We start from the raw sequence: 15,647 nt of genomic DNA, 5'->3' as shown, positions 1-15,647 counted from the left end.
CATAGAAGATAATGCAAGTCAAAAGATAAAAGAATGCTATTTTTGAAATGCTTTGTAAAACAAAAACAAAAACAAAAACACACTGCTGAACTAGTATTCAGTACTCAGTAAACACATCCTTTATAAATTAAGGTGAAACAAAGATTCCTCTATCCCTCCCTCCCTCCCTCCCTTCCTTCTGACACAGTCTCACCCTGTCACCCAGGCTGGAGTGCAATGGCACGATCTCAGGTCACTGCAACCTCTGCCTCCTGGGTTCAAGCGATTCTCCTGCCCCAACCTCCCAAATAGCTGGGATTACAGGCGTGAGCCACCACGCTCAGCTAATTTTTTGTATCTTTAGTAGAGATGGGGTTTCACCATGTTGGCCATCCTGCTCTCGAACTGCTGACCTCGTGATCCACCTGCCTCCGCCTCACAAAGTGTTGGGATTACAGGCGTAAGCCAGCGCGACCGGCCTCTTTTCTTATCTCTCTCTTTCTCTTTTTTTTTTTTCTTTTTTTTTTTTTTTTTTTTTTTTGAGAGGGAGTCTCACCCTCCCCTTCCCTCTGCTCTCCTTTCCTTTTTTTTTTTTTTTTTCTGACGGAGTCTCGCTCTGTTGCCCAGGCTGGAGTGCAGGGGCGCGATCTCGTGTCACTGCAACCTCCACCTCCTGGGTTTGAGGAATTCTCCTGCCTCCGCCTCTGGAGTAGCTGCGATTATAGACGTGCGGTACTGCGCCCGGCTAATTTTTGTATTTTTAGTAGAGATAGAGTTTCACCATTTTGCCCAGGGTGGAAATAAATTATTTATTTATTTATTTTTTTTTTTTGAGACGGAGTCTCTCTCTGTCACCCAGGCTGGAGTGCTGTGGCCGGATCTCAGCTCACTGCAAGCTCCGCCTCCCGGGTTCACGCCATTCTCCTGCCTCCTCGGTCTCCCGGGTAGCTGGGACTACAGGCGCCGCCACCTCGCCCGGCTAGTTTTTTGTAGTTTTTAGTAGAGACGGGGTTTCACCGTGTTAGCCAGGATGGTCTCGATCTCCTGACCTCGTGATCAGCCCGTCTCGGCCTCCCAAGGTGCTGGGATTACAGGCTTGAGCCACCGCGCCCGGCCGGAAATAAATTTTTAAACAAACATATCTAGAAAAAAATTCATCTGTGGTTGGCCTACACTAAACAGGAAAACTAAACTGAACTCTTCAGACTGAAGAAAAATGATCCCAAAGAGAAAAATGGAAATCCAGGAAGAAGAGAGTAAGAATGGAAAGAGTACATTCGTGGATGTATATACGAAAAAAATATTGACTGCATAAAACAATAATATTAAAAAAAAGAAAAAAGAAAATAAGCTCCCTGGGATCCCGGAGTTAGGTTTGACCTTCCCGGTCCCTCTATCGCGAGATCTGGAAACCGGAAGTGAATTATTTTGCAGGCGTCTACACCAGGCGGTGGCTCTACTTATTAAAGTTGGCGGGAGCTGAGTGATCAGTCGGGCCTGGGCAGGCTGTGGTGTAGGGCGTTGCAGGCAGCGCTCACCTCCTCGGACCGGCAGAATGTGGGTGGCTGTGGCCGGCTGCTGCCACGGCGAGCTGGATAAGATCTATGAGACGCTGGCGCTGGCGGAGCGGCGCGGCCCGGGGCCTGTAGACCTCTTACTGTGCTGCGGCGACTTCCAGGCGGTGCGCAACGAGGCGGATCTACGCTGCATGGCCGTGCCGCCCAAGTACCGCCACATGCAGACCTTCTACAGGTGAGGACGCGGCCCGGGCCGGGACTTGGCGGTGCGGGGTGGGACTGGGTTCGATTTCCCTCTGCCCCTTGCTGCCTGTTTCCCCTAGATCCTTTGTTCGCTCTGTGTCTCTGACTGGTACCTAACTGAATACAGGGGTGAGGTAGTGGGAGGCGGGAAATGTATTCAGTTAGGTACTGTATTCAGTTAGGTACCAAATTGTGTCTGCTTAACTTTAAGCACCCTGTCTCATTAGGAGCTTAGGAAATGTCACTTTCCTTCTTTCCATACACCCATCTTATCCATTACACGGGATCGAAGCCTGGGAGGGGACAACCTGGAGGAAGAAGCTGACAGGTTTAGATAGCTCCCTTGTACTTGATAGGACTCTGGAATTAGTTCATTTAATGATCCCGGAGTTTTTACTGGGCGCCTGAAACTGGGCGCCTGCTATATGCTTGTGGTTCTAGAAAGATAAGGTTATGGCAATGAACTCAGCACAGTTCTTGACTTATTTGAACAGGCACTGACTTGAGGCCCAAGGTGGAAGCTCTTCATTCCTAAGGGCAAGGAATGGATACTGGGCAATTTTTTTTTTTGAGACAGAGTTTCACTCTGTTGCCCAGGCTGGCGTGCAGTACTGCAATCTTGACTCGCTGCAACCTCCGTCTCCTGGGTTCAAGCGATTCTCCTACCTCAGCCTCCTGAGTAGCTGGGATTATACCCAGCTAATTTTTGCATTTTTAGTGGAGACGGGGTTTCACCACGTTGGCCAGATTGGTCTCGAACTCCTGACCTCAGGGGATGCGCCCACCTCGGCCTTCCGAAGTGCTGAGATTACAGGAGTGAGCCACCGCGCCCAGCCCCGGGCAATTCCTTTTGAAAGCGCTTCTTAACTTTTTATGACGAGGTCAATTTCTTTTTGTTGTTGTTGTTTTTTCAGAACTTATTTGCTTTTCTACTATGCCCAATTGTGGTAACTGACTTTGCTCTTATGTTCTAGGTATTACTCTGGAGAGAAAAAGGCCCCAGTTCTCACGCTCTTCATTGGGGGAAACCATGAAGCCTCAAATCATTTGCAAGAGTTACCCTATGGTGGCTGGGTGGCACCAAACATTTATTATTTAGGTATGTGATTGTGTTTGTGGATAATTTTTTTTCCTGGGATGGAAGAGCCTATCAGGATTTGCGTTAGTTGGGCTGTGTCTTGACATGTATGGTGTTTGGAGAATGTCATTTAAATAGTTAATCATGAAAATTTAATTAAGATAGTTAATTATTAAATGGTTGATCATGATAATATGCCCTTCATCTAGTGTTTTAAGCACTAGCTAATATAATTGAAAGACCTCACACACTGTTTGTAATCGCTTCATTTTTTCTTACAATTTTTATTGAATTAAAAAAAGACCTTAAACTTTTATTAATAGAAATTCTTAAGCATACACAAAAGTAGAGTATAGCATGATGAATCTCAGTACCTGTTACCCAGCTTCAACGACTGTTATATTGAAGTCTCCTGGTTTTTTTTTTTTTTTTTTGTGGGAAGAGATGACTAGAGTATTTAAAGCAAATCCAACTGTTAGATTATTTCACTTATACATATTTCAGTACATGTTTTTAAGTGATGAGGATCTTTAAAAATACTACTACAGTACTGTTATTATACTTAACTGAAGTACTCATTATCTATTGCCATATTTATGGTCAGATTTCCCTGCTTAACCTAGGGATGTCTGCTTTACAATTGGTTTAAATAGGACCCAGACAAGGCCAGCCCATTTCATTTGGTTGTCACGACTCTGAAGTCTATTAGACTATAATAATCTCCCTGTCTCTCTTTTTCATGCCATTTACTTGCTGAAGAAAACACAAAATTTGTCCTGTGGCATTTCCTGCATTCAGGGTTTAGCTAATTGGATTCCTTTTATCCTCTGCATTTCCTGTAATCTGCTTTCAGATTGACAGATTTGATTAGATTGTTTCAATATTAGTTCCTATAAACTATATAGCCTTTTCATCCCTTTATTTTTTGAGACAAGGTCTGGTTCTGTTGCCCTGGCTGGAGTGCAGTGGCTCCATCTTAGCTCATTCATCTCAGCCTCTGCCTTCCAGGCTCAAGCCATCCTCCCACCACAGCCTCCCAAGTAGCTGTGACTTCAAGCGTGTACCACCATGCCTGGCTAACTTTTTTGTTTTTTTGTATTTTTTTGTGGAGACTGAGTTTGGCCATGTTGTCCATGCTGGTCTCGAACTCATAAGCTCAAAGTGATCCGCCCACCTGGGCCTCCAAAGTGGTGAGATTATAGGGATGAGCCATCCCACCTAGCTTCATCCCTTTATTTAAATGTATATTCTTTCTAGAACTGTTTATAGGTTTTACCAATGATGAGATCATAATTTCAGAAATTTAGTTTCCCTACTTTGCTACTTATTGATCATCTTTTGATGTATTCATTCTATATTACAATATTGTGAAAAAGTGAAATTGTCAGAAGATGATCAATCAGAAATGAAACTAGAAGCTGCAGGTTCTTTATACCTTACCTGTTGATTTTCAGGTTTATACATGTAAGTCCATCATAGGACATTTTCCGCCTCCCACTACCTCCCCCGTGTATTCAGTTAGTTACCAAATTATGTCTGTTTCACTTTCAGCACCCTATCTCATTTGTCCCTTCCGCAATCTACTTAATGTTTTGGCTCATCTAATTCCAGACTTTGCCTTTATATACTTTTATAATATATCCCTAATACACTGTTGGCATATTATTATGTAAAAAGGGTAACTTCATCATGGTGCTTAATTTTCAAATAATTTTAGAACTGTGTGGAATTCCATCTAAATGGAATGGTTTATTCAGTCAGTGTAAAGAGATTCCTTTTACCTACAGTAATTTTATTTAACTGTACTGTTTAGGTTTGGCTGGTGTGGTAAAATACCGAGGTGTAAGGATCGGTGGAATCTCTGGTATCTTTAAATCTCATGACTATCGGAAAGGTATTGTTTTGAGAATTATTTTTAAACTTTAGAACTTGCATGCCCCAGAGTAACTTAAGCATAATATATACTTTGTATCCTCGATCTAGTTTTATCAAGTCTTAGTATTTTGCTAGTTTTTATTTTTATTTTTAAGAAATAAAACAGTATAGATACAATAAAAGTTCATTGTTTATCTGTCCTCAATCTCATTCCCTTCTTTTCTTCCCTCCTACTCTTTGCCAGGCAGTCACTATGTTGAATTTGGTGATTATAATTTACTTGATTATTTTACATCATTACCACATATATAAGAGCTTTAAACAATGTACTTGTTTTAAGCTTCATATAAATGTATCATATTGCTTGTATCTTTCTCCAACTTGCTTCTTTGTTTAACATGTTTTGAAATCCGTGTTGATACATGTAATCTAATCTGTTCATTTGTGAATAATATTCCATTATATAAGTATATCACAACTGCCTATTCATTTCATTGTGTTTGAATGAATTATACCTTGATTTCAAAATTAAAGGAATAGCTTGGATTCACATCAATTTCACAAATTTCATGAATTAAGTTGGCAGCTAAAACTTACATCCTGAATGTAACTGTTACAAGTCTGTTCCCTGCCACTTGGCTCTTTCTTATTCTAAACTGTTGAAATGGAGGTACAAAATAGGCTGTCTTCTCTGTGGCAGATGTGAGTGCAAATTGGAACCACTCTTGGGAAGATGTTTATCAGTTTTTTCTATTTTATCTCAGGGATATCATTTATGCATGTAATACACATATTTCTTTTTCGGCTTAAAACAACAATAAGTTGTTATTTTGTTAATATTGGGCATAAGGAACTAGTCTCCAGTCAACATTTAGAAAGTAACTGAAGTGTGCCAGCAACCATGTGTGGGACCTTAGAAAGCACATACACCCTTAGTTGAGCCTGTACAGGAGACTGCAGTCCACCATCTTTTAAAAAAATTTCCCTAGATAACTTTTTAAAATCATATATATTGAAGGTGTACATGATATTTGGGGAACTTGTGTATATGTCTTTGTATTTGCAGTGTTTAAGGAAATTGAATATAGCTTATTTTTCTTCTTCGATCTAAGGTCATTTTGAGTGCCCCCCTTATAATTCATCTACAATCAGGAGTATATATCATGTGAGAAATATTGAAGTCTATAAATTAAAACAGGTATGTAAAAAGTGCATTACAGCAGACTTGAAAAAATTTTAAAGTAATTCTGTACCAAAATGTATTTTGGTTATATTGGTATGCTACTTTCAAGAAGAGCAATTCAGTATTTTTTATTTTTATTTATTTATTTATTTATTTATTTATTTATTTATTTTTTTGAGACGGAGTCTCACTCTGTCGCCGGGGCTGGAGTGCAGTGGCCGGATCTCAGCTCACTGCAAGCTCTGCCTCCCGGGTTCACGCCATTCTCCTGCCTCAGCCTCCCGAGTAGCTGGGACTACAGGCGCCCGCCACCTCGCCCGGCTAGTTTTTTGTATGTTTTAGTAGAGACGGGGTTTCACAGTGTTAGCCAGGATGGTCTCGATCTCCTGACCTCGTGATCCGCCCGTCTCGGCCTCCCAAAGTGCTGGGATTACAGGCTTGAGCCACCACGCCTGGCCTTCAGTATTTTTTAAATGTGGATCTTGAGTTGTTTTTAGGAGGTTCACGATGAACATTTTTTTTTTCTTTTTTTGAGACAGAATATCACTCTGTCGCCCATGCTGAAGTGCAGTGGCATGATCTCAGCTCACTGCAACCTCCGCCTCCTGGGTTCAAGCGAGTCTTGTGCCTCAACCTTCCAAGTAGCTGGAACTACGGGCGCCCACAACCACACCTGCCTAAATTTTTGTATTTTTAGTAAAGGCAGGGTTTCACCATGTTGGCCAGGCTGGTCTTGAACTCCTGACCTCAGGTGATCTGCCTGCCTCAGCATCCCAAAGTGCTGGGATTACAGTTATGAGCCACCGTGCCCAGCAAATTTTTTTTTACTTCAATAATTATGAGTTTATTTTAGTAAGAATGAAACATTTAATTCATGATTTCAAATATTACTTAGGGTAAGGCTAAAGAATACCTATTAAAGTAAAATGATATTTAAAAGAAAATATTAAAGTGATATTTTAAAGAAAATATTAAAATAAACATTTTATTTTATGTAATAGTAATTAAGTAATGGTGTTAAATAGAAAATAAGTAATAGTAAAGATGATAGAGGAAATGGGAAAATTGTGAAGGTTAGTCATATCTAATATTTTGTATTGTCTTGAGCAGTTACTTAAGTTTTTTTTTTTTTTTTTGAGACAAAGTTTCACTCTTGTTGCCCAAGCTGGAGTGCAATGGTGCGATCTTAGCTCACTGCATGCTCTGCCTCCTGGTTCAAGTGATTCTCCTGCCTCAGCCTCTTGAGTAGCTGGGATTATAGGTGCCCGCCACCACGCCTGGCTAATTTTTTATATTTTAAGTAGAGAAGAGGTTTCACCATGTTGGCCAGGCTGGTCTCGAACTCCTGACCTTCAGGTGATCCACCCACCTCAGGCTCCCAAAGTGCTGGGATTACAGGCATGAACCACTGCGCCCAGCTGGTATTTAAGTGGTTTTAATTTTGTTTTCCGAGTATTCATTTCAGATTACTTGAAGGTTCTGGAGATAAGTCTATAGTATATTTTGTTTCCTTTAGTTGTTTAATTAAATACTAATTTATGTAGTAAACAGAGTTTTTTAGTGTATACTATGTCAGCCTATTAGAATTTTTTTTTTCCTGATAAATCTTTGGGTTTACTGAATCAGTCATGTTAGAGGTCTCATGAAATCTGGTTTCTCTGGATCTTCGAAATAGTAATTTCTTTTTTCTTTTTTTTTTTGAGATGGAGTTTCACCCTTGTTGCCCAGGCTGGAGTGCAATGGCATGATCTCGGCTTACTGCAACCTCCACCTCCCGGGTTCAAGCGATTCTCCTGCCTCAGTCTCCCTAATAGCTGGGATTACAGGCAGATGCCATGACGCCTAGCTAATTTTTGTATTTTTATTAGAGACGGGGTTTCACCATGTTGGTCAGGCTCGTTTCCAATTCCTGACCTCAGGTGATCACCTGCCTCGGCCTCCCAAAGTGCTGGTATTACAGGCGTGAACCAGTGCACCCAGCCCAAAGTAGTAATTTCTTTACCAAAGAGGAAAAGAGCTATGGTCATCATGTATTTTAGAAGCTAAGTGCTAAAGATCTTAGATAATTGGCAGTCCAGAGTCTGTCTCCATTGCCTTGCCTTGCCACTGAAAATAAGAATGATTTATGAGCAGAGAAAATGCACGTTTTCTTTGCCTAGATGAATGAGTAGCCGCCTAGTATTTTTATCATTCTCTTAAAGTGTCCTTAAAATGAATTACACAGAATTCTAGAGATCTCAGTGGGTGAATGGTTGTATGGTGGTAGAGAGAAAGGAGGGGATTGTTTTTTATTAATCTATTTTAAGAGTTTTCTTTCTTTTTTCTTTTTCTCTTTTGAAAGCTGAAGCAGCCTATAGATATATTCTTGTCTCATGATTGGCCAAGAAGTATATATCATTATGGAAATAAGAAGCAACTTCTTAAGACTAAATCTTTTTTCCGACAAGAAGTGGAAAATAACACATTAGGAAGTCCAGCTGCCTCAGAGCTTTTAGAGCATCTAAAACCTACTTATTGGTTTTCTGCCCACCTTCATGTGAAGTTTGCCGCCTTGATGCAGCATCAGGTAGAAAACAAAATGTTTATTCTTTCATTTAACACACACTTATCGAACATCTATGGACCAGACACAGTTGTAAAGTTAGAGAAAGAAGTAAAAGATAACTTACCTCTTATGAGTAGCTCAATATATGATTCTGGGAAAATACAAGCAATTACAAAATAGTACAATAAGTTTGAGAGAAAACTTAGGCAGTGGGAGCACCTAAGCCAGACTGGTGGGATGGGAACGTGGGAGATGATGATAGAGAAGGTTTTCAAAAGGCAATAGCTGAACTGAGTCTTGAAGCACCAGGAACAAACAGACTGTAAGGGTATTTTATTTAGAGGGACTGACATGTGCAGAGGCTAAAGGTCTGAGAGCATGGGGTGTTTGGGCACTTGTAGGTAGTTCCTGTGGGACTAAGGCATAGGGACTGATGAAGCTGGAACAAGATCATAACTGCCTTCTAGGGGCTGTGCTCTGAAGTTAAGGTTTTTGTGTTTTGTTTTGTCGCCCAGGCTGGAGTGCAGTGGCTGGATCTCAGCTCACTGCAAGCTCCGCCTCCCGGGTTCACGCCATTCTCCTGCCTCAGCCTCCCGAGTAGCTGGGACTACAGGCGCCCGCCACCTCGCCCGGCTAGTTTTTTGTATTTTTTAGTAGAGGCGGGGTTTCACCGTGTTAGCCAGGATGGTCTCGATCTCCTGACCTCGTGATCCGCACGTCTCGGCCTCCGAAAGTGCTGGGATTACAGGCTTGAGCCACCGCGCCCAGCCGAAGTTCAGGTTTTAACCAGAGATGATGGGGAAATTTGGGGAGTGATGAAATCAGATTTTCATTTTAGAAAGATTAGTTTGACAGCATTGTTGTGTATGGATTGGAGTACTGTAAAATGGGAGGCAGAGCAGGCTATTTAAGCAAAAGAAAAGGTTTTAACCTAAGGCAAAGAGAGAATACGGAGAATGAAGTAGATTCTAGAGAGATTTTAGAAGGAGAATCATCGTGATTTGGTGACTGGGGGAGAAGAGAGTTCAGGATGATCCTCCGTTTTCTTTGCTTAACTGCATGGATGATGTACTTGATGGAAGGTAGAAAATAAATATATACTTATAATTAAAATTCTATGGAAGTATGCATTTCTTCCTTTCACCTCTGATTCTGGCTGAACTCTGACTTTCCCATAAAGTATTCCATAGGAAAACTGTTCAGAAAATTCTGGGTTAACAGAGTTATAGATTTCTTCTTGGAGACATTTAGAGAATTTCTGAGAGTCTTTATTGCACTAATGGGCATTGCCTTTCGAGTAGAATGTGATGCTTCCCAAACTTAACCAAACACTTTTCTGTGTTAGAGGTACACTTTAAAAATGTTCCTCAAACACAGTTTGCAAGGTTTTGTCTGAAAATATTCCTACAGGCTCTTTTTATTGTGGATTTATTCTTCTCACTTCCCAGTTTCACTGGGAGATGGAGAGGTTTCTCTTTTCATTGTATTTCTGCATTAATGATATGTTTGACCTCTTTGTAATTGGCTTCTCAATCTCCTCTGACTGCCACTTTCTATTTTAGCCCCTTTACCAGCATCAAAGAGCACTTTTCCTTGGAACTGCTTTGCTGCCAATATCTGCCTATCATTTCCATGCCTTCCATTTTTCTTAGTATAGATTGAGCATCTCTAATCTGAAATTTGAAATGCTCTAGAATCTGAAATTTTTGACATGATACACAATTTTCAGATTTTTGGATTAAGGATATTCAACCAGTATGTATTCTGCAAATATTCCAAAATCTGAAAAAATCTGAAATTTAAAACACTTCTGGTCCCAAGCATTTTAGATAAGGCATACTCAACTTGTACGTCACCAGAACTGAACTGATGCTTGGTCCTCAGCAGGAGATACATAGCTTGCTTCCTTGTGTTTTTTCCTCCATGACGAAACTGGAACAAGATCATGACTGCCTTCTAGAGGCCATGCTCTGGAGTTCAGGTTTTAACTAGAGATCCTGGGGAAAGGTTTTTTCACCTTTTCCAAAATGACCTACATGTTTGTGATTCCCCCTGTGTTTCTAACAATTCACCTTTGGAAAAAAAACTTTATTGGAGTGTAATTTACATACCATAAAATAAACACGTTTTGGCATGGTGGCTCATGCCTGTAATCCCAGCACTTTGGGAGGCCAAGGCAGGTGGATCACTTGAGGCCAGGAGTTCGAGGCCAGTCTGGCCAACATGTCGAAACTACGTCTCTACTAAAAATACAAAAATTAGCTGGGCATGTTGGCACACACTTGTAATCCCAGCTATTCGGGAGGCTGAGACCTGAGAATCATTTAAGCCCGGGAGGCAGAGTTTGCAGTGAGCCAAGATCATGCCACTGTACTCCAATCTGGGCAACAGAGTAAGACTCTGTCTCAGAAAGGAAGAAAGAGAGAGAGAGAGAAACCACGTTTTAAAGGAACAATTCAGTGATTTTTAGTAAGTTTCTAGAGTTGTGCTAATATCACATAATCTAGTTTTAGAACTTGTCCATCACCCCCGAAGATTCTTTGAGCCTGCTTGCAGGTAATCCTTGTTCCTACCCTCAGCCCCAGGCAAGCACTAACTTGCTTTGTGTTTCTATAGATTTGCCTTTCCTGAACATTCATTTAAATGGAATCATAAAATATATAGTCTTTGGCAACTGATTTCTTTCATTTGCTTGATTTTGAGATTCACTCATATTGTAGCATGTATCAATATTGCATTCCTTTTTAGTGCTGAGTAATAGTTCATTCTATGGATATATCACATCTATTTTTGGTGGTATAGCTAAGAAATCTTTGCCTAACCCACAGTTACAAAGATTTTCTCCTATGGGTTCTTCTAAAAATTGTACAGTTTTAGTTCTGCCAGTTTACTTTTAAGCTCTTTTGTTTATCTTTAATCCTTTTATTTATCTTTAATCCTTTAAGCTTTGATTTATGTATATTCAATGCTTTGAGTTGATATCATCATCATTAGTTTTTGCTTTGAATTTTGTAGGAAAATTGAAGCTCTGAGAAGTTAAATGCCTTCTCTTATCGCACAAGTGGGTATAGAATTAACTTATTTTGGAAAAGTAACAGTCATTCCTTTGACACACAACTTAGGGGTATGTGTAATAAAGATTATTTTCATCCTATTCTGTGTATGAAGAATTACTGTGATTGTTTTAACATTCTTTCTTAAATCATGATTCATATTGTCCAGGCAAAGGATAAAGGACAGACAGCCAGAGCAACCAAATTTTTAGCCTTGGACAAATGCTTACCACATAGAGATTTTCTTCAGGTAAGAAGAATGAAGTGGCTTTATAGTATAGTTGTACTCTTCCAGAGACTTAAAAAAAATTAATTTTCCTTTCAGAATTTTTTTGTGCTCTTTGTAATTTACATATTCTGTGGAAGTATTTTAGTTATTCATGTTTTAAAATTAAATGGATTTATTTAAAATTAATTGAAATTAAATATAAATTAAATTTCTTTTTATTTTATTAAATTATATTAAAGTTCTTAGACTGTTAAAAATACATATATATTTCTTAATGTTGATTTCATCCTGTAGATATTAGAGATAGAACATGACCCAAGTGCTCCTGATTACTTGGAATATGATATTGAATGGCTCACTATTCTCAGGGCTACAGATGATCTTATTAATGTGACTGGTCACCTATGGAATATGCCTGAAAATAATGGCCTGCATGCAAGGTAAGTCAGACTTTATTCAGGACCTGCTTTTTCCATTGCATGCATAATTTTTGTGTCTCCCACCTTTGTTTTGTTTTTTTTTGAAACGGGGTCTAGCTCTGTTATCCAAACTGGAGTACGGTGGTGTGATCTTGGATCTTAGCTCACCGCATCCTCCGACTCCTGCACTAAAGGGATCCTTTCACCCCTGCCCCCAGAGCAGCTGGCACACGCCACCATGCCCAGCTAATTTTTTGATATTTTTGGTAGAGATGGGGCTTTCCCATGTTGCCCAGGTTGGTCTTGAACTCCTGAGCTCAAGCAATCCACCTCCCTCGGCCTCCCAAAGTACTGGGATTACAGGCGTGAGCCGCTGTATCTGGCCTCCACCGTTGTTTTTAATCAAGGGAATTATTGTTCAATGAGTATCAGAACAATTCAGTTTGCAGGTTTTCCATCTAAAAGAGACAGGAAAATGGACTGTTGAGCATTACCTCAAATTTATAAGTGAATAAGTGTACATAAAACTATAATATAGTAAAGATACAGTCCACACATTAAAATTGTTTTGGAGTATGAGTTAAAGATGGCTTTTTCTAAGAATTATTTTTATTTCTAAATGGTCCTTTGCTAAATTAACTGTAACTTTAAAAATGGAATTTTGATAGATGGCTTGTTTTTTATCCTTGCACCTGAAGTCTATAATTAGATTTCATCATTTATTGTTTAGAGCTAATAAAATGTAAAAAGCTATTGTTTTGTACTTTTATAGGTGGGATTATAGTGCAACAGAAGAAGGTATGAAAGAAATGTTGGAAAAATTGAATCATGACCTCAAGGTTCCATGTAACTTTAGTGTAACAGCTGCTTGTTATGATCCTGGCAAGCCACAGACACAAATACAGCTGATTCATAGGATCAATCCTCAGACTACTGAATTTTGTGCCCAACTTGGCATCACAGACATCAATGTTAGGCTTCAGAAGTCCAAGGAAGAACATCATGTGTGTGGTGAATATGAAGAACAGGATGATGTGGAGAGTAATGACTCTGGAGAAGACCGGAGTGAATATAATACAGACACATCTGCTCTGTCTTCTATTAATCCAGATGAAATAATGTTAGATGAAGAAGAAGAAGATGAAGATAGTATTGTAAGTGCACATAGTGACATGAATACACCATCTGTAGAACCTTCTGATCAAGCTTCTGAGTTTTCTGCAAGTTTCTCTGATGTCAGGATCTTACCAGGCTCTATGATTGTATCTTCTGATGATACGGTGGATTCCACAGTTGATAGAGAGGGGAAACCTGGTGGGACTGTGGAGTCAGGGAATGGAGAGGACTTAACCAAGGTGCCATTGAAGAGGCTGAGTGATGAACACGAACCTGAACAAAGAAAAAAAATTAAGAGGAGGAATCAAGCCATTTATGCTGCAGTGGATGATGATGATGATGATGCAGCTTAAGACAATTTACTTGTTTTGTTTTTGTTTTTGTTTTTTTGAGACGGAATTTCACTCGTCACACAGACTAGAGTGCAATGGCGTGATCTTGTCTCACTACAACCTCCGCCTCCCGGATTCAAGCAATTCTCCTGCCTCAGCCTCCCAAGTAGGTGGGACTACAAGTGCCCGCCACCACACCCGGTTAATTTTTAGTAGTGACAGTTTTTCACCATGTTGGCCAGGCTGGTCTCAAACTCCTGACCTCAGGCGATCCACCTGTCTCGGCCTCCCAAAGTGCTGGGATTACAGGCGTTAGCCACTGTGCCTGGCCGACAATTTACTTGTCTTAGTATTATACATAGATATATGATTTTTGAGACTGTATTTTTAGAGCTGAATTTTTGACGAAAGACTTAACTTTATAATAATGAAGATACACTAGAGAATTTTAGTTAGACATTGACTTTAGGCTTTTGTATGTTTCAGATGCAAACATATTAAAACTTTCATATATTTACTTGACTGGGTATCTTTTTTTTTGAAGACATACATTATTCACTTCCACTTTTACAATAAACACTTATTTAACATCTACTTTGTGCCAAGCACTCTGCTGTAATATGGGACCATAAAGATAAGTAAGACAAGGATTTTTGCCTTCAAGGACTTGCTATCACTGTAAACATTTTGATGTATACAATATGGCTATATTATATTTTGTTTTATAAAATCAAGTCATTGTATATATTATGTATTGTTTCTTTTCATTTATTATAAATATTTTTCCTAATCAGCTTTTAATATCTGTCAAATAAAAATTGAAATTGAAGATGGTATATAAGATTTCAGGAAATAAACTACTTTGAATACTAAACATTGGTAAACGTACAATCTTATATTTGCTGAGATTAGTATAACCCTGCTGACTTTTGCATATTGTGTTTTTTTTTTGAGACGCAGTCTCACTCTGTTGCTGAGGCTGGAGTGCAGTGGCATGATCTCAGCTCACTACAAGCTCCGCCTCCTGGGTTCACACCATTCTCCTGCCTCAGGCTCCTGAGTAGCTGGGACTACAGGCGCCCGCAACCATGCCTGGCTAATTTTTTGTATTTTGTTTAGTAGAGACGGGGTTTCACCATGTTCACCAGGATGGTCTTGATCTCCTGACCTCATGATCCACCCACGGCCTCCCAAAGTGCTGGGATTACAGGCGTGAACCACCGTGCCTGGCCAGCATATTGTTTCAACTTTAGCTTTAATTTTCATGTAACTATAGTAACTATGTAGGTCATTTTTGGCATAGTTCACCCCATAGTTTTAATTACTAGCAAGGATCAAGCTGCACAAATACTGCCCCTCATGCTGCGTGATGGATTGCTAATATTAAAGTATTTTTGAAGATCTGTATAGAAAAACTACACCTCTGTGCTATCTCTGGTTAAACTACCTGGGCCACCTGAAGAGATTGTCACTCTGTACTTAAAGTCGTGGAATCCAAGATTGTTCCATGATCTCATTAATCCATGGCAGTCCAAATCCAGGAGTTAATCTAGGAGAATATTGTAGCACTTGGCTTCTACCTTGTCAACATTTGACTTCGTAAAGGATTAGGATTTTGGGGATTTTATCTTTATTTCCTTCCATTTTTTGGTTTACTTTCTTTTTTGAGTTGAATATTTAATTCACTTATTTTACTTTTTTTTTTTTTTTTTTTTTTGAGACAAGGTCTCACTCTGTCGCCCAGGTGGGAGTGCAATGGCACAATCATGGCTCATCACTGCAACCTCCACCTCCCAGGTTCAAGGCAATTCTGGTGTCTCAAGGTGAATCTCATGCCTCAGCCTCCCAAGTAGCTGGGACTGCAGATGCCTGCCACCATGTCCAGCTAATTTTTGTATTTTTAGTAGAAATAGGATTTCACCATGTTGGCCAGGCTGGTCTTGAACTCCTGGCCTCAAGTGATCCACCTGCCTTGGCGTCCCAAAGTGCTGGGGCCACAGCCATGAGCCACCACGCCTGGCCCACTTATTTCATTTTATTTATTTATTTATTTATTTATTGAGGCAGAGACTCACTCT

General features: G+C 39.9%; 1 protein-coding gene across 2 annotated transcripts; it reads left to right on the top strand.

Annotated features, from left to right (window-relative positions):
- The first annotated feature begins 1,060 nt into the window (after positions 1-1,060).
- DBR1 (debranching RNA lariats 1) lies at positions 1,061-14,398 on the top strand. Of its 2 annotated transcripts, XM_010363297.2 has the most exons (8): positions 1,061-1,731; positions 2,714-2,838; positions 4,631-4,711; positions 5,805-5,890; positions 8,217-8,441; positions 11,643-11,723; positions 11,997-12,142; positions 12,894-14,398. In XM_010363297.2, the coding sequence occupies exons 1-8, from the start codon at positions 1,535-1,537 to the stop codon at positions 13,588-13,590; spliced, it is 1,638 nt and encodes a 545-aa protein (XP_010361599.1). In that variant the 5' UTR covers positions 1,061-1,534; the 3' UTR covers positions 13,591-14,398. The 2 variants fall into 2 exon arrangements, with proteins under 2 accessions (XP_010361599.1, XP_010361600.1); XM_010363298.2 differs by lacking the exon at positions 4,631-4,711.
- Positions 14,399-15,647: the final 1,249 nt, after the last annotated feature.

Source organism: Rhinopithecus roxellana, chromosome 1, assembly GCF_007565055.1.
Source record: "Rhinopithecus roxellana isolate Shanxi Qingling chromosome 1, ASM756505v1, whole genome shotgun sequence".
NCBI lineage: Eukaryota > Metazoa > Chordata > Mammalia > Primates > Cercopithecidae > Rhinopithecus > Rhinopithecus roxellana.
This window is presented reverse-complemented; position numbering and strand designations above follow the sequence as displayed.